Genomic DNA, 20,083 nt, shown 5'->3' with positions numbered 1-20,083 from the left:
GTCCCGTTCGTATTTTCCTTTTCAGGAAATGGACCAAAAGGAAGGAATAATCTAGTGTTTAAGATTTCATACTTCAAGGCTCCAACACTGGGGGACTATGCATATAGAAGAAAGCAAAAGTTGCGAAAAAGCATACTTCAGTTTAGCCTGAATCAAAAACCTTGAAGAAACAAACCTGTGGAATTTCTCAAAGGAGTGTGAACTCGCGAAAAGGATGCAAGATATTACATGTTCCTGTGAGTTTTAGGTTAAGGCAAAAATTTAATCACGGGATAATAGACCCGATTTTGTATTTACTCACGGGATAATAGACCCGATTTTGTATTTTTAAATCTGCTACAATAAAAGCAGTTATGAAAGTGTTGTACGAGCGATCATGAAAATAAAGTATGAAATTTATTTGAAAGTTCAAAATATAAAACTTCCTCAAATTATTTCTTTTTTCATGTCTACTCCATGTTTCATATATTTGCACCAATATTAAGATAAGACACCATCTTCATCAGTGTCGTTAACATAAAAGGTCCCTCTTTTATAAAACTCCGTGTTTATGAAAGCCACAGTTTGTTAAGGCATTCTTAAATGCAAGAAAAAGATCAAACATCCAAAAATCAAAGAGCATAATATGTGGCAAAAGCAACCGAAACGTTTATAAAAACAAAAAGGTGCTAATCTGTCATTAAATTTCCAAAATTAAGCTTAGGGAAAAAATAACATACGGAAGTCCCAAATAAAAGCTGACAAAAAATAGGGGAAAGGAGAAAACTAAGGAGCATCATCAACGGGGTATCATCAACAAGAGAAGAAGGATTAACTTGAGCATAAGAGGCTTGAACATCGGCTCTACCAGGAACAAGTCCATCCCTATCACCCTTGGAACCTTCATCTTCGGGTGAGGAAAAGCTTTGACATTGCTGAGTTTTATCAATTACTTATTTAGCCTTAGCAATCTTAGTATTAAGGTCAAAACCCTCCTGGTTGGCTTTAATTAGAGTCTCGAGGCGAGTGTTCAAAAAGGCCCAGCTCACATCCAATGATAGCTAATCCTCGAGAGCCTCATAATCCTTCTCCCACTGATCAACCTCAGCTCTCAACTCTTCTTTTTCTGCTTTCGAGGTATCAAAGTCTATCTTCAAAGGAGAAAAAGAACTTTCCATGAATTTAATTTTATCTGCAGAGGCACGGAGATCCTCCTGAGCTTGGGTAAGCGTCAAACCCAATTCTCCCCCGTAAACCTCTTTTTGATTAAGGAGTTCTTTCAAACTCCTTATCTCTTCAGTTGCCTTGGAAAGTTGTTCAACAAAAGAGGATTCCAGTATATCCTTGTCCTTCCCAACCTGACTGGAATAGGTTTTTTCAACCGCTAGCTCGGCAGAAACCATCCTCAATTGATGCTCCAAAGCGTTCTTCTCTTCTGCAAGAACTTCCTTTTCCAGTTGAAGACCTTCGAATTGTTCCTTCCAATTGTCAACCTCGGTGCGCAATTCCATAACTTGCTGGTCTTCTTGAGAAACTATTTTCATAAGCTCGGTACCAATCAAATTAATATGCAAAAAAGTAAAGGAAGAAGAGTTATGAATAAGGAAGAAAGAGGAACAGAAATATAAGCTTGTACCTTCAAAGAAGAATGAACGATGTCGTTCATTAAATTCAATGAGTTGTGTCTTTCTAATTTCTTCTTCTCCATGGGGCCAATCAGTGGCTTCAACCACACGTCGGCTTGACCAGAGTTTCTCAGTAAGTTCCCATCTTCAGGGACCTCAATTATGACCCTTTTCATCTCCCTCCTACTGCTAGAAGGTTCGGACTATGTATGACAAACAATCAAGGGAGTAACAACCGGAGTAACATCAGGCAAAGGCACTGAGGTGTTGACGGTAGATGAAGCTAGAAGGGAAGCAAGAGGCAATTCTTCAGAGACAGGCCCGAAAGCTTCTTCACCCTCGAAGCCTTGATCAAACAATCTATCAACAGAACTTGGTAGGGGGTCAACAATATCTTCATCAGAAATCACTAAAGGAACGTTCTCTGGCTCATCTTTGAGTCTGAAAGGAATTGCACTGGAGGGAAGGTCATGAGAGGAGGGTGCCTCATCATCAGAAACCACGCGTCTCCTGACGCGTGGCTTTCTCCCCTAAGATCCTTCCTTTGTTTCTTCTTCATCGTTAGAGCCACGGGCTTCGCCAGTTTTCATTTTGGAGGAAGAAGCACTTAGAATCCGTTCCTGAGCAAGACTCACGGAAAGTCTGGTTGATTGAACAGATGCGGGGCTAATACCACGAATAGCAAATCCTATCAAAAAGGAAAGGGAATGATGAGAAATTCTTGTATAAACAAATATAAGAAAAAGAAGAACTATGAAGGTAAAACGTACCATGTGTCTTCACTTTCCAATCATATTTTTGAGAAAGGAATTTCCACGATCTTTTGTCCATAGGGGCAGCAGTTAACATTTCTTCTACCCAAGCACGAAAGTCGGGAATCTCATCAAAAACTTTCATGGTTGCTGCAAAACGGGTACGTGATTACAAGAAATTATGCAAGGTATATAGAAAAATAGAAAAGAAGAAGAAAACTTACGTGCAAAATTCCATTTTCTGGGAAAGGCATGTTCTCTTCACCCACTAATCCACTAGTGGGAGCAGCAACGAAACGGGCATAACAGCCATGGTCTCGATCATCTTTAGGGCTAACCAGCATCCTCTTACTTCTACCTACGAGAGAAAAGACCCCTTCACGAAACAACTTGGGGGAGTAAAGCTGAAGCAAGTGCCGAAAGGTAAAAGGGACAGAACAGATCCAACAAATAATGCAGGCAAGAAACGGTCCTCCATACAATGGGGCCAATCTGACCAAGACACACATTGAAGTAACGACAAAACTCAATGATTACTAAATCAATATGAGACTTAAACCCCAAAGTAAAAGGGTAGGTATAAAAAAAAAGAGTAACTAGCATGATAAGAGGTGGTTCTCTGATTGGCACCAGGGACTAAAACTGGGAAATTCGATTTTCAATGGCGCTCTCGTCGAACCAAGGAAAGTAGACCGGTAGTGATCAAACTTGGATAAAGTTCAGCAGGGTTGAGGGAAGCTATAGAAGAAACTTGATTTCTCATTGTTTCACGGTCAGCTACGAAAGAGAATTCTTGGAGAACACTTTTTGCAACTGTAGGTTCACGCACAAGTTCATTTAAATCCTTATTCTAAAAAGAAGATCTGGGGGTTAAAGGAACCCTAGGTTTAGAAGAAGATGTCCTAGAAGAACTACTTTGAGAAGAGGAACCATGGTTAGACAGTGAACCAAGGCTACAGAGTCTACCACCTCTCTTACTTCTAGTAGGGGTAGTAGAAGGAGGCAGTTCATCAACAATCACAACTTTGCGAGGATTTGACGTGGTCGAAGACATGATTATCCAAGAAATTACAGAGGAAAAGATGCAAAAATACAAAGAAAGCATAATATAATGGATGCTGAAGAAGGAAAACTTCAAAAAAATCAAAAAGAACGAAGTATTTATAAGAAGATATGACCGCCGTTAAAACTGGTCATTATGAAGTGTCTTAATGGAACCGTCACTTCGTGACTGGCACAACTGTAGGGAAAGAACCCTAAAAGGCGCTGAGGAACTGTAGAACCAATCGTAAGAGGACACATGGCATGTGCATTAAATAGATATGACAAGCGACACATCGATTCTGAGAAAGGCATGATGATGCTCGAGAAGCGGAGGCAATGAATTCCCGCCATAAAAACTTACCACTTCCCGAATATTCAATTGAAAATATTCAGAAAGTGAGGGGACTATCCGTATTGGTAGAAAAAGTAACGACACGTGGAACGACATTAAGCTGACGAGGCATGGATTGTGAAGCGTCGATATAGCGACAAGTGGAATTCTCAATTAACTGAACTAAGAATGCGCGGAAGGCACGGGAGAAACACCCACGGGATAACATAAGAGAAAAGAATCGAGCCTGGCAGTTGTCAAAGAAAAAACAGGAATGGAATGAATGAAGACTACAAAGAGGAAAGATACATGAACCAGAGATAAATAAGGAAGGGAAATCGGGAGCGGTTATAAGGAATCTTTAGCCATAAATATGCTAGTTATAATTATCTATGGTAATGGTAATTAATACATTTAATGCCCGTAATTATTCCAAATTAAATATGATAGCCGTTACGATTGTATGCTCCTATATAAGGATGGGAATTCCTTTTGTAAAGACGAGTGACGATCATTACTGAAATTCATACTATAATTCTGTGCTTACTCTCTAAATTTCTGGCCTTGATTTTGGGAAGTGTTTGTTTCATACTATAATTCTTTGCTTACTCTCTAAATTTCCGGCCTTGATTTTAGGAAGTGTTTGTCAATCCGTTCCACACTTTTATTTGTTAATTATTTCCATCATTTCTTTTATTTCTCTTAAGATTATTAAGAAAGTGAGGTAAAACTTGGTTATCAGTAACTCATTTTCTTCTAGATATTGACTTTGACCGGAAAATTTATTTTTGGTTAAACACATTGCCATCTTATTAAGATGACATATAACTTACAACAATTCTAATAAGCATATGACGAAAATGGAGATAGATAATTCAAAGAAACTAATAAAATAATTAGATAAGCATAACCTATATGTTATTTCTATTTTTTCCGGCAATTGGGCATTTACTGTTTATTTTTTCTAGTTGGTATACATAAATTATATATTGATTATACATGATTCGACACATATTATACATGGATTATACATATAATATATTTTCGCTGGTTATTTTAGTTTAAGTGATTGTAGGTAAACGGCTATTTAGGTTAATTCTTCTTTACCAAAAAAAGTATTTCAGCATTAGATAAAATTAATTTAGATCCAAACTTATATTCTGTAAGCCCTTAGTAACCTGACCGATAACGAACTAGTTTATAGGACTTATTATTGTAACATGGATATATCAAGAAACCACAAATAGTATAATTTCAAAGGTTGTTAAGGTTTTTTTAAAGTAGTACTTGCCAATAGATAAGAAAGTTATATTTTTAATTGCAGTCACCCAAACCAAACACTTGCTTTTGGTAAAAACAAAATATATGAAAATATATTGGTTATTTCTATACTATTCACATGTTTAAACAACAAAAGTTTAAGTTCTATTTACATTCTGAATCATCTTAATTTTATTTGATAATAGTGGTATTCGAGTTACCTTGCACGCATGTGATCAACTATTCCAATTTTAGGATTGTATGAATATACCGTTCCTTTAAGTGTACATTTAGTAAAATGGGAAAAGGAAGGAAAGAAATTTACCTACCGAGTTCTGAACGTCGTCATTAGTTTTACGGGGATTTCTCCATTATCAAAAAAAGATAAAGAAAAGAAATTTATAGTACTTGCTCCCCAGAAATTATATTTCTAATTATGCTATTTGTAAGAGGAAAAAACTTGATTATATATGCATATATTGGTGCTTGTACCAAATTGTATCCATTTATATGGTAAAGTAATAAATTGAGGTGTATATATATATATATATATATATATATATATATATATATATATATATATATATATATATATTAACTATGTTTACATGATTAAACTATATGTAAATAATAACTGCTAATTTGATGTAAATATTGAAACATGTCATAATCTTACGCGACAACTCGAATATTTTTCCAAAAATAAGAAAATAACAAAAAAAAAAGAATATAAATAAAATCAATGGTAAACTGAACTTGGAATATTGAAACATGTCCTAATCTTCTGCGACAGATCGAATATTAACAAAAACTGAAAATAACTAAAAAGAGAATATAAATAAAAACATGTCATAATTTTCAGCGACAACTCGAAAATTACCAAAGAATTCAAAATTAAAAAAGATAATATAAATAAAAATAATGGTAAACTAAACTAGGATACTTATTCATCCATTTGCAAATTAAGGAATATTATTAAGAGAGTATCAAATACTAATAATCTTAGGGATTTTTTCATTCCTATACACTATTTGAAACCTTATTACGAAGAATGTCCATGTTTTGGTATTTACCCGACCTAAAGACATTTTAGTTACAAAATGTATACAATCCACCTTAAAATACTCCCAATCCATTATTTGTGCCTTCAATGAAGGGATTTAGTTACATCCTTTTCTTTTTTTCTCTCCTCTCTCCCCTCTTACAACAAACAAGATCAGTGAGCACGACTGAGAAATTTAAACATGCGTAAATTTCACTGAAAGCAATAGTAAAATACAGGAGGGGTCATTGAAAATATCTCAGTATTAATAGTCAGATCGTGAATTACCTCTTCGGGTCTTCCTTCAAGATTATTCACCAAATCTATCATAAACGGGTTTTGTCTAGCCTTTCGCAAGTTCATTGTCTCCTTCCTCGATTTATTTCTCTCCTGCCTTGACATTTTATCTTCTTCCACAGGAGCAAGTACAAGTTTGGGGGGTCGATATACATTGCTTCCATCCTATAGCTCAAGAAACATTCAACCATCTCTTTTACTTTAGGAAATCATATGGGAGAATGAGAGAGTAAAATCATAATTTCAACTTTATGAACTGCTAATGATCGAGTCAACTCTTTGAACATGAAGAGGAGAAAGGAACTAAAATGGTCATTTCATGGTCAAGTACCAATCACCCAACAAATTTAAATACATTTTTTATATAAATTTTATACAAATATGTCTTTTGTATATTTTGTATCTGATTTATACATAGTAAAAATAAATTTCATACATAATAATTATATATTATACAACTTATCTACAACTATAATATTATGCCACTTAACTATAATTTTTATACAAACTTTATACAATATGTCTTATGTATATTTTGTATCTGATTTATACATACAACAACAACAACAACAACAACCCAGTGAAATCTCACTAGTGGGGTATGAGGATGGTAGTGTGTACGTAGACCTTACCCTTACCCTGAGGGAGTAAAGAGGCAAATATCTGATTTATACATTGTAAAAATAAATTTCATACAACTAATTATATATTATACAACTTATCTACAACTTATCTACAACTTTCATACATTATTTCTACCCCAGTTATATACAACTACAATATCATATAACTGAAATATAATTTTTATACAATATTGTTCAACTTTCATACAATATGTAAATAAAAAAATACATATAAACAACAGAATATAATTTTTCTACAATTTTACTACAATTTCGTAAGTATAATGTATGTCATGTCTTCTTTTTCTTCTTCTTCTTCTTCTTCTTCTTCTTCTTCTTCTTCTTCTTTGTCACGACCCGAAATTTTCCACCGACGGGACCGTGATGGCGCCTAACATTTCACTTGCTAGGCAAGCCAACGTTAGAAAATCGTTAAACTAATTCCTTATTTTTATTCAGTAAATAACAAAAAATTAACTAAGATAAAATATAAGAGGTGCGGAATTTTATAAAACTGTATTAATTACTACCACCCGGATCTGGAGTAACAATTCACGAGCATTCTAGAATTTACTACAAGTAATAGTCTGGAAGAAATACTACTGTCTAAATGAAAGAAAACAATAGTGACATAAAAAGTAGACGGGGACTTCAAGGTCTGTGAATGCCGACAGATCTACCTTGAGTCTCCAAACAGCGGACCAATAGCAAAATCTCGATCAACCTGAGCTGGTATCAAAGTCTGCACAGAAAGTGCAGAGTGCAGCATCAGTACAACCGACCCCATGTACTGGTAAGTGTCGAGCCTAACCTCAACGAAGTAGTGACGAGGCAAGGACAAGACACCCATATATAACCTGAACAGTATAATCATGCTAGTGGCAACAATAGTAAATAAAGAAATAACGCAAAAATAATGGGATGGGAACATACAGTAGGGGAATACAACATAAAGAGTGAGAACAATGAAAAGACAGAATTAAATCGAAAATCCTTAAACGAATTGAGCAATTAAAACAGCAAGGAAAACTGCACGGCATCACCCGTCGTGTTTTTACTCTCAACCTCACCAAATAAAGAAATAGAACGGCATGACATCACCCTTCGTGCTTTAAACCTCTCATAATATACACAGCATCACCCTTCGTGCTTTTAAACCTCTCATAATATACACGGCATCACCCTTCGTGCTTTAAATCTCTCATAATATACACGGCATTACCCTTCGTGCTTTAAATCTCTCATAATATACACGGCATCACCCTTCGTTCTTTAAACCTCTCATAATATACATGACATCACCCTTCGTACTTTACACTCTTCCTCACAATATAAATAATGCATGCACGGCATCACCCTTCGTGCTTTACACTCCGCCTCACCAATCATAGAATCAATAACAACGGATAGAGAAGTTTCATAAAGAAATAAATATTTCATCAATGATTACTTTCACAATTTAACATCTCAACCTCGAATTAATATTCACAATTTTATCAACCTTGGTAGAACCGGATACAAGTCTCCCAATATTTCAACAACAACAATAAGTATGGATAACAAGATTTAAGACTACAAATTTGCAAGAATGGAATTTCACTCGCATGCTATGACTCGACCACAACGCATAGATGCTCGTCACCTCAACTATACATCGTATTCAATAACAAAACACGTAGAAAATACTCACACAATACCTATTCCCTCAAGCCAAAGTTAGACACAATACTTACCTTGCTCCGAAGATCACTAAATTCTCAATCACAGCTTTTTCTTTGGAATTCACCTCCAAACCCCTCGTATCTAATCATAATTAGTTTAATATCATTAATTATCGCTAAAGGAATCAACTTTAATGCATAATTACAGTTTTCCCAACAAAGGTCAAAAACGGACCCCGGACCCGCTTGATCCAAACTCGAGGTTCGAACCAAAATCTATTTACCCATTCTCCCCCGAGCCCGGATATATAATTGGTTTTGGAATCTGACCTCAATTTGAGGTCTAAATCCCCAAATTTCGAAATTCTTAAGTTCTACCGAAAAATCCCTAATTCCACCATGAAAATCTTAGATTCTAGGTTGAAATCTTGTGAAAAAGGTGTAAAAGATTGATAGAAATAAGTTAAGAATCATTTACCTATGATTTGGGGAAGAAATAGCATTTGGAAAACCGCCTCTTGAAGTTTAGGTTTTGAAAAATGGGAGAATGAATGAGAAATCCCGTCTAAGTCCAAAGTTATCAGTTGCAGATGTCGCATTTACGACCTGAGCTTCGCAAATGCGAAGCTCGCAATTGCGAAGGGGCTATTGCAATTGCGAAGCCTTCACAATCCTGTTGCCTTCGCAAATGCGAGGAAAGTGTCGCAATTGCGATCACTGACCTCGCAAATGCGGACAAAAGATCGCATTTGCGATCCATACCCCTCCCAAACTCCCTTCGCAAATGCAAAGAAAATTTCGCAATTGCGAACACAGGCTGGCCCAGCTTCTCTTCGCATTTGCGATGAGAAGATCGCAAATGCGACCTTAACAGTGATCGCAAATGCCAACCCTGACCTCGCATTTGCGAGGTCTGAGGCCTGCAACACAACTGAAGCACATCAACTATTTTTCTAAGTCGAAATCACTCTATAGACTATCCAAAACTCACCCGAACCCTCGGGCCTCCAACTCAAACATGCACACAAGTCTTAAAACATCATACGAACTTGTTCGTGCGATCAAATCGGCAAAATGACACCTAGAACTACGAATTTAGTACCAAATCAAATGAAATTCTCAAGAACACTTTAAAATTTCTATTTTCTCAACTGGACACCCGAATCACGTCAAATCAACTTTGTTTCTTACCAAATTTCACAAACAAGTCTTAAATATAACAATGAACCTGTACTGGGCTCCAGAACCAAAATACGGACCCGATACTAACAATGTCAAATATCAATCAATTCTTAAAAATAAATAATTTCCAAACTTTTAATTTTCATCAAAAAATTCATAACTCAAGCTAGGGACCTCTGAATTCGATTCCGGGCAAACACCCAGGTCCCATAATTCGATACGGACCTACCGAGACCGTAAAAAATGGATCTGGGCCCATTTACTAAAAATGTTGACCGAAGTCAACTAAAATCAACTTTTAAGGAAAAAATTCTTATTTTCATTAATTTTCAACATAAAAGCTTTCCAGAAACCTATCCGGACAGTGCACGCAAATCGAGAAGGGTAAAAATGAGAATTTTAAGGCTTAAGAGCATAGATTCGAGTTCTAAAACATAAGATGGCCTTTTGGGTCATCACATTCTCCACCTCTAAAACAATCGTTCATCCTCGAACGGACATAGAAAAGTACCTGGGCTGGTGAAAAGGTGGGGATATCTACTCCGCATATTGGACTCGCACTCCCAAGTAGCTGCCTCAATAGGCTGATCTCTCCACTGCACTCGAACTGAAGGGTAACTCTTTGATCTCAACTGGCAAACTTGCCGAGCTAGAATTGCCACCGGCTCCTTCTCGTAAGTCAAATCCTTGTCCAACTGGACAGAGCTGAAATCTAACACATGGGACGGATCGCCGTGATACTTTCGAAGCATTGACACATGGAATACCGGATGAACAACTGCTAAACTAAGTGGCAACACAAGCCTGTAAGCCACCTCTCCCACTCTCTCCAGAATCTCAAAAGGTCCGATATACCTAGGGCTTAACTTACCCTTCTTCCCAAATCTCATAACACCCTTTATGGGCGATACCCGTAGCAATATTCTTTCTTCAACCATGAATGCAATATCACAAACTTTACGGTCGGCATAACTCTTTGGCCTAGACTGAGCTGTGCGAAGTCGATCTTGAATAATCTTGAACTTATCCAAGGCATCTTGTACCAAATCGGTACCCAATAATCGAGCCTCTCTCGGTTCAAACCAGCCAACCGGCGAACGACATCCTCTTCCGTATAATGCCTCATATGGAACCATCTGAATGCTCAACTGGTAGCTGTTATTGTAGGCAAACTCTGCTAACGGCAAGAACTGATCCCAAGAACCTCCAAAGTCAATAACACAGGCGCGGAGCATATCCTCCAAGATCTGAATAGTACGCTCGGATTGTTTGTCCGTCTAAGGATGGAATGCCGTGCTCTACTCAACCCGCGTACCTAACTCACGCTGTACTGCCCTCCAATAGTGCGAGGTAAATTGCGTACCTCGATCAGAAATGATAGACACGGGCACACCTTGAAGGCGGACAATCTCACGAATGTAAGTTTCAGCTAACCTCACTGAAGAATAGGTAACTGTCACTCGAATGAAATGTGTTGACTTGGTCAACCTGTTCACAATGACCCAAACTGCGTCAAATTTTCTCTAAGTCCGTGGGAGCCCAACAACAAAATCCATAGTGATACGCTCCCACTTCCACTTAGGAATTTCTAACTTCTGAACCAAACCACCAGGTCTCTGATGCTTGTACTTAACTTGCTGACAATTCAGACACCGAGCTACATATGCAACTATATCCTTTTTCATTCTCCTCCACCAATAATGTTGCCGCAAATCTTGATATATTTTAGCGGTACCTGGATGAATAGAATACCTGGAACTGTGTGTCTCTTCAAGAATTAATTCACGAAGCCCATCCACATTAGGCACACAAATACGATCCTACATTCGCAGAATTCCATCCTCCCCCACAGCAACCTGTTTGGCCTCACCGTGCCACACCGTGTCCTTAAGGACAAGTAAACGAGGATCATCATACTGCCTCTCTCTAATGCGCTCATATAAAGAAGACCGAGCGACTGTGCAAGCTAGAACTCGACTGGGTTCTGAAACATCTAACCTCACGAATTGGTTAGCCAAAGTCTGAACATATGCAGCTAATGGCCTCTCACCAACCGGAATATACACAAGACTGCCCATACTCACAGCCTTTCTACTCAAAGCATCGGCCACAACATTGGCCTTTCCGGGGTGATAAAACAATGGTGATATCATAGTCTTTCAACAACTCCAACCATCTTCTCTGTCTCAAATTAAGATCCTTTTGTTTGAACAGATACTGAAGGCTATGATGAGCAGTAAATACCTCATACGAGACACCGTAGAGGTAATGCCTCCAAATCTTCAGTGCATGAACAATGGATGCCAATTCTAATTCATGAACAAGATAATTCTTCTCGTGAACTTTCAATTGCCGCGACGCATATGCAATTACCTTGCCATCTTGCATTAATACTACACCAAGCCCAATAAGAGAGGGGTCACAATATACCGTATACGATCCTGGACCTGTGGGTAATACCAACACTAGCGTTGTAGTCAAAGGGGTCTTGAGCTTCTAAAAGCTCAACTCACACTCGTCTGACCATCTAAATTGGGCACCCTTCTGGGTCAATCTGCTCTTAATAATTGTTCATAATCAATTACAGAATCGTCAATTAACTTCATGTTAACAAAAAATCTCGTTTCAAACCTTCATAATACTAATAACGAGATGCGAGGCATGAAGACCTCATAATTATTTACCCGAATTAACGAGTCACATTTAATGCCACCTGGGCAGGCACCTACCTCCTAGGTTACAACTCAATATTACAACACGAATTTGGCAAGTATGCACAGAGAATTTCATACAAAATTCTTTTTCAAATAAGCCTAGCAGGCATGACTCCCTATTAGTACTATAGTATAAATTTAATTTTCACAAGGGAGAATTTAAACACAAGAATTTTTATTACAAGGATCTCGTTGTTATATAACTTCCACCACAGCTCATAGCCCGGTTTAAACATATCAATTTATTTTAAAAATACGAGGACCTCAGCCTCAGTTCTGAATCACAAGTAATATGCACCTCTTGCCAATCGAAACTTTCCATTTTCTCCTTTTAAATAACTTTCGTTAAACAAAATCACAACACATAATGAACCTCACACTGGTAGGGCATAAAATTCATAATTTGTAATTAATTATCTGGAAATACATCAAAACAAACTGAAATAAGTGCCAGAAAGGCACCTTTAGCCTCACAGATCTTATTAGAGTCCATCATGGAATGATAGGTGCAGTTATCTCCATAAAACCTCCCCACAGAAGTAGACACATAAGTAGATTATAGAATTATGAAGCTCACTCATAAGTGGAGCACAATAGGAGGACTCGTCTGGATACTCAGAACCGAATCAAGTTAAGGAAATTATTTCTTTATTTTAAATTGAGGTCCTACCTATAATGACACCATCTGATGTAACGACCTCCACCATACCATAAAAAAAATATAACAACGGCTAGGTCTCCACCTCTAGAATGCCTTCTACCCGCCTGTCCTCCACCCCTAACTGATTGTGTGGGTGGTGTGGTAACTGCAATGGGGCACGTAGCCTGAGTGCTTTGATGAAATATATCTCTCCCAACTTTGGAACAATTTTTCTCATGATGTGCCTGGTATCACCGCATTCATAACAACCCATTTGCGGGTTTGGCTGCTCATACTGAGTCTGTGCCAGATAACTAGAATAACCATTGTAGGACATTTATGTCAGTGGTGCATTAAAATAACTTACTATAGCACCCTGAGTAATTCGATGTGCGGATTGGGCTGGCCGACTGCTCGAGCCCCCGCCATAATGATTTATACTTGCAGAGTAGAATCCACTGAATCCCCCAGAACCTCGAGACGTCTTGGTCTCCTAAGTTTCTTTTTCCTCACACCGAACACGTTCTAATATCTTGGCAATTTCTACCACTAGTGGAAATGAAGTATCAGCCTGTAGCTCCCGAGTCGTACAAAATTTTACGATCATAATTAAGTCCTTTAATGAGTCTATGGACTCGCTCTCTGGTTGTAGGTAGCAAAGAAGGAATATGACGGGCTAGACTATTGAACCCGATGGCATATTATGACACCATAATGGTGACCTGACGCAATCGTTCAAACCCTATGTGCCATGCATTACGGAGAGTCCAGGAAACAAACTCTTTCAAAAGCATTTCTGAGAACCGAGCCAAGTGGGCAGTGTTGTATTGACTGGTCTACCCTCTTCATAGGCTTGTAACAGACACCTGTGGAGAATTATCTCTCCTAAGGCCAATTTCTTCTTTTTATATACTGACTCAACACTGTCGAGCTGACCCATTCCTTAACATACTCTTCGATTCTTTTTTGGGGTAACCTTTACCTCCATTTATACACAACGATCACACAAGTAGAGCTCCATACATGCAAATCTTGGCACGAACCACATAGTCCAGAATCTCGTCAACCACTGTACTTCCTCCGAAGCACTCCGAAATCCGCAACCATGACGTCCATGCTGAGTAGACATTCTATAGATTTAAAGTTGTTTCTCTAACTCCTTTGGTACAGAAGTATAAGATTATTAAGTAGGCGGACATACCGCAAGTCTCAAGCTTATCCTCTACAAAATCTCAGCACCTAAACATGTGTAAATATTTGGGGAACCTTTCAGTACCACATATATACATTTCAGGCCAAAACTGCTATAACACATGACCCCACAATCCATCCATTGATAGTGGACTCCCCCCCCCACTCGGCGTGAAGTCATAGTTCACCATGACCGATGATCCAAAATAATAACCTTCACAGCTCGTATCAATCAACCAGATGCTAAGGTCCGTTGCACCCCTCACCGGATTCACTGGGTGATCTCTTAATACGTCTACATCTTACGTCGGAATCACACATTGAGGCAATGTTTGAGTATTTCTGGCTCCCTCATAGTTCATTCGCGGCATCACGAACCGTCGATGCACAACTGATACCAAATGCGCAATGTCATACATGAGTGGATACAAAGGAATACGAGATATAGGTTTCAAGCAAAAATCAATGCCGCACGATAAGGAAGGAAAGAAGTGATATTTGTTCCTAAACTTCATAGCCTCTGAGAGATAAGTACAGACGTCTCCGTACCGATCCTTCTCACTCTACTGAGTTTGCTCGGGACTCGTGAGACCTATGTAACCTAGTGCTCTGATACCAAGTGTCATGACCCAAAATTTCCCACCGACGGGACCGTGATAGCGCCTAACATTTCACTTGCTAGGCAAGCCAACGTTAGAAAATCGTCAAACCAATTCCTTATTTTCATTCAGTAAATAACAAAAAAATTAACTAAGATGAAATATAAGAGGTGTGAAATTTTATAAAACTGTATTAATTACTACCACTCGAATCTGGAGTCACAATTCACGAGCATTCTAGAATTTACTACAAGTAATAGTCTGGAAGAAATACAACTGTTTGAATGTAGGAAAACAACAGTGACATAAAAAGTAGACGGGGACTTCAAGGTCTGTGAATGCCGACAGATCTACCTTGAGTCTCCAGACAGCGGACCAATAGCAAAATCTCGATCAACCTGAGCCGGTATCAAAGTCTGCATAGAAAGTGCAGAGTACAGCATCAGTAAAACCGACCCCATGTACTGGTAAGTGTCAAGCCTAACCTCGGCAAAGTAGTGACGAGGCTAGGACAAGACACCTATATATAACCTGAACGGTATAATCATGCTAGTGGCAACAACAGTAAATAAAGAAATAACACATAAATAATGGGAAAGGAACATATAGTGGGGGAATACAACATAAAGAGTGAGAACAATGAAAAGACAGAATTAAACCGAAAATCCTTAAATTAATTGAGCAATTAAAACAGAAAGGAAAACTGCACGGCATCACCCTTCGTGCTTTTACTCTCAACCTCACCAAATAAAGAAATAGAATGGCACGGCATCCCCCTTCGTGCATTAAACCTCTCATAATATACACGGCATTACCCTTCGTGCTTTTAAACCTCTCATAATATACACGACATCACCCTTCGTGCTTTAAATCTCTCTTAATATACATGGCATCACCCTTCGTGCTTTAAATCTCTCATAATATACACGACATCACCCTTCGTGCTTTAAACCTCTCATAATATACACGACATCACCCTTCGTGCTTTACACTCTTCCTCAGAATATAAATAATGCATGCACGACATCACCCTTCGTGCTTTACACTTCTCCTCATCAATCATAGAATCAATAACAACGGAGAGAAGTTTCACAAAGAAATCAATATTTTTTCAATGATTACTTTCACAATTTAACATCTCAACCTCGAATTAATATTCACAATTTTATCAACCTTGGTAGAACCGGATACAAGTCTCCCAACATTTCAACAACAACAATAAGTATGGATAACAAGATTTAAGACTACAAATTTGCAAGAATGGAATTTCACTCGCATGCTATGACTCGACTACAATGCATAGATGCTCGTCACCTCAACTATACATCGTATTCAACAACAAAACACGTAGCAAATACTCACACAATACCTATTCCCTCAAGCCAAAGTTAAACACAACACTTACCTTGCTCTGAAGACCACTAAATTCTCACTCACAGCTTTTCCTTTGGAATTCACCTCCAAACCCCTCGTATCTTATCATAATTAGTTTAATATCATCAATTATCGCTTAAGGAATCAACTTTAATGCATAATTACAGTTTTCCCAAGTTTTCCCAACAAAGGTCAAAAATCGACCCCGGACCCGCCCAAACATGCACACAAGTCTTAAAATATCATACGAACTTGCTCGTGCAATCAAATCGCCAAAATGACACCTAGAACTATGAATTTAGTACCAAATCAAATAAAATTCTCAAGAACACTTTAAAATTTTTATTTTCTCAACTGGACGTCCGAATCACGTCAAATCAACTCTGTTTCTTACCAAATTTCACAGACACATCTTAAATATCATAATGAACCTATACCTGGCTCCGGAACCAAAATACGGACTTGATACTAGTAATGCCAAATATCAATCAATTCTTAAAAATAAATAATTTCCAAACTTTTAATTTTCATCAAAAAATTCATAACTCAAGCTAGGGACCTCCGAATTCGATTCCGGGCATACACCCAAGTCCCATAATTCGATACGAACCTACCAGGACCGTCAAAGCATGGATCCGGGTTCGTTTACCAAAAATGTTGATCGAAGTCAACTAAAATCAACTTTTAGGGCAAAAATTCTTATTTTCATTAATTTTCAACATAAAAGCTTTCCAGAAACCTGCCCGAACTGCACACGCATATCGAGGAGGGTAAAAATAAAATTTTTAAGGCTTAAGAGTGCAAATTCGAGTTCTAAAACATAAAATGGCCTTTTGGGTCATCACATTCTTCTTCTTCGAATTTTAATATAAAATTCAGCCAAAATCAAGTCTAATCTTCACCAAAACACCCTCAGAATTGAGATATAAACTCCCCACAATATTCCCAATTGTTTGCAATAACACCCCATCCAAACAAATAATGGTTTTTGAAAACCCAAATTCGAATGCAAAGCTTCAAAGCTTTTTAATGGCTATAAATGATGGAATTGCTGCTCTCTTACTGGAATTAGGGCCGATCTTCGAAAGTGTTTTCCTCTTCATTGAAAGTTAAGCAAGCAACAAGCATTAATGGAGGTGTGTGGTAGAGTATTTAGAGCTTGAATCTATAAAAATGGAGAGGAATTTTTGAAGAAGAATGAAAACATGCATTAATGGAGGGAGATATTGAAGATACGTGGGAGAGGGGGTGGAGAGAGAAACGTAGGGGGAGTGGGATATAGACGTTAGAGTGATTTTAGGATTTAATTATTATCATTAAATGCCTATAAATGTACATAATTGGTAATTTTGTATATATTATGTAATTACATTAAAACTTGAGTAGGGAGGGTAATAAAGTTTGAAATAGTGTATAGGAATGTAAAAATTCCATAATTTTATAATAGCAAATCACCGCTGGTTTGGGCCTGGTCCTGAAAATTGACTTGACCATTATAATATTATAGAGGTAAATTTTGAATTTCTTTGGAAAAATGGAGAGTACAATCACCACTATGATTAATTATCTAAATTTACTTACCTCATAACATGTGAACACTACATAAATGAACTGGATTCATATCTATGAACTACCAAAATGAAAAAACCAAAGGCTTTAATATGTTGGAAAAAATCTATAAATACTAGGATGCAACATTACAGAGTTCATATCACATAGTAACTCTTAGTAATTAATACTAGTTATATCATCATTATCCTTGAGAATGACTACTAGACTGATTAAGGGTCACAAAAGTGTTCGTCTCGCAAAGATAGAAAATCAGAATTATGAACAAGTGACTTTCTCAAAATGCTGAAATGGTGTCTTCAAGAAAGCAAACGAGCTTGCTGTTGTGACTGGTGCTGAAGTTGGCATCATCATGTGTCCACAAGGTAATTACAAGCCTAATTATATTTTTTTTGTCATCTATATATACATGATATACCATCAACAAATATAACTTCTAAGCATAAATGTACATGCATCGTCATAACTAAACATGCAAATCCAAGATCGTGAACATGATAATTAATTTCACGTAAAATTATAGCATCATAAAAAAATACTTGGTGTGAAAGGCATTATAATAGTAGATAAACAGATTTCTCTCCTCTTGCCCTATTTTATATTACTGATTTCTCTCCTTTTGCTCTATAGGTAGCAAGCCTTACTCTTTTGGTCATCCAAATGTAAATGAAACCATCAACAAATATGTTGGCAAAGAAAGGCCTCCATCACCATCATCACCAGGCATTGATGACAAGTATGTCCAGATGTTCCGAAAAGCCAATTCTAGAGAACTTAAGACACGACTCAATTCTCTACAAGACCTGCTGGATTCTGCATTAAAATTGAAAAGCAAACTCAAGCAAATGAATAAGAATGTGGAGAGCCAACAAGAGTGGTTTAAGGGTCCTATAGAGAAGATGAACTACACCGAGGCTTCAATGTTGAAGGAGGGATTGGAAGATCTGCTCTTGAAGGTGAAAAACAATGGTACTGAGCGTTATGGTTACGAAAATGGAAAGTGGAAGGCTGAATAAAAGCTACTACTACTTTTATTTTAATAATCGTTCGTGTCATTTATTTTTTTATGATGACCCGATAGGTCATATTTAAATTTAATAATTATTTACGTGTTATTGATATCGGGATTGGAACCCGATTCTGAAAATTTGAATAGCTCCGTCATGTCATTTATGACTTGTGCGCCAAATTTGAAGTCATTCCGGATTCGTTTAATATGTTTCGGTACGAGGTTTATAAATTAAAAAGTTTGAAATTCAAAAGTTCGAATCGAGATGTGAATTGTAAATTCGATATTGTTTGACGTGATTTGAGACCCCGAGTAAGCCCGTATTATGTTACGGGACTTGTTGGTATATTCGAACGGGGTCCCGAAAATCTCGAGTGTGATTCAGATCGAAATTGGATCAAATTTTGGACTTAAGCAAATTCTGGAATTTACTGCTTCTGGTGTGTTCGTTTCTGCGAAGCCTTGGCTGCACTCCGCAGAAGCGTGAAGTCCGTCGCAGAAGCGGAAAAGGGGAAGGGGCAGCCTCGCCGCAGAAGCGGACATTTCTTCGCAGAAGCAAGTCCGCAAAAGCGAGCCAACCCATAGAAGCGACCACAATCTCCACAAAAGCGAGCACACGGATGCGGCACTTGTGCCCGCAGATGCAAAAAAGTCTGGGCATAACCCATAAAATCGAGGGTCAGCCATTTTTTCTCATTTTTGAGTTTTGAGCCTCGGATTTGGGCGATTTCAAAGGGGTTTTTCACGACTTCGACTTGGGTTAGTGTTTTATACCCGAAAGTGATTATATTTCATAAATGCATGCTTATATTCATCATTTATTTTGGACTTAGATGTAAGAAATTAGAATTTTTGTAAAACTTTCCAAAAAGAAAAAGTTAGGATTTGAAGGTCCATTTGACATCGGAATTTGATTATTTTTGTATGGTTGGATTCATCTTGGAACGGGTATTCGGATTTCATGAGTTTTTCCGAGATTCGTCAAATTGATTGTTTACATATTTATCGAAAATTTATATATTATTTTAACTTATGAGTTAATTATTATATAAATTATTTGTGATGACCTGATAGGTCATCTTATGTTTTAGAACCTAATTTTGCGCTTTGAAGTCTTAAAAATCTCATTTTTATCCTCCTCGATTTACGTGTGCAGTTCGAGCATGTTTATGGAAAGCTTTTATGTTAAAC

The 20,083-nt window shown here is 37.5% G+C and overlaps 1 protein-coding gene across 1 annotated transcript; it reads left to right on the top strand.

Moving 5' to 3' along the window:
• The first annotated feature begins 17,444 nt into the window (after positions 1–17,444).
• Positions 17,445–18,899, top strand: LOC104096109 (agamous-like MADS-box protein AGL61). The gene is made up of 3 exons (XM_009602420.1): positions 17,445–17,450; positions 18,188–18,248; positions 18,514–18,899. The coding sequence occupies exons 1-3, from the start codon at positions 17,445–17,447 to the stop codon at positions 18,897–18,899; spliced, it is 453 nt and encodes a 150-aa protein (XP_009600715.1).
• Positions 18,900–20,083: the final 1,184 nt, after the last annotated feature.

Source organism: Nicotiana tomentosiformis, chromosome 1 (assembly GCF_000390325.3).
Source record: "Nicotiana tomentosiformis chromosome 1, ASM39032v3, whole genome shotgun sequence".
Classification (NCBI taxonomy): Eukaryota; Viridiplantae; Streptophyta; class Magnoliopsida; order Solanales; family Solanaceae; genus Nicotiana; species Nicotiana tomentosiformis.
This window is presented reverse-complemented; position numbering and strand designations above follow the sequence as displayed.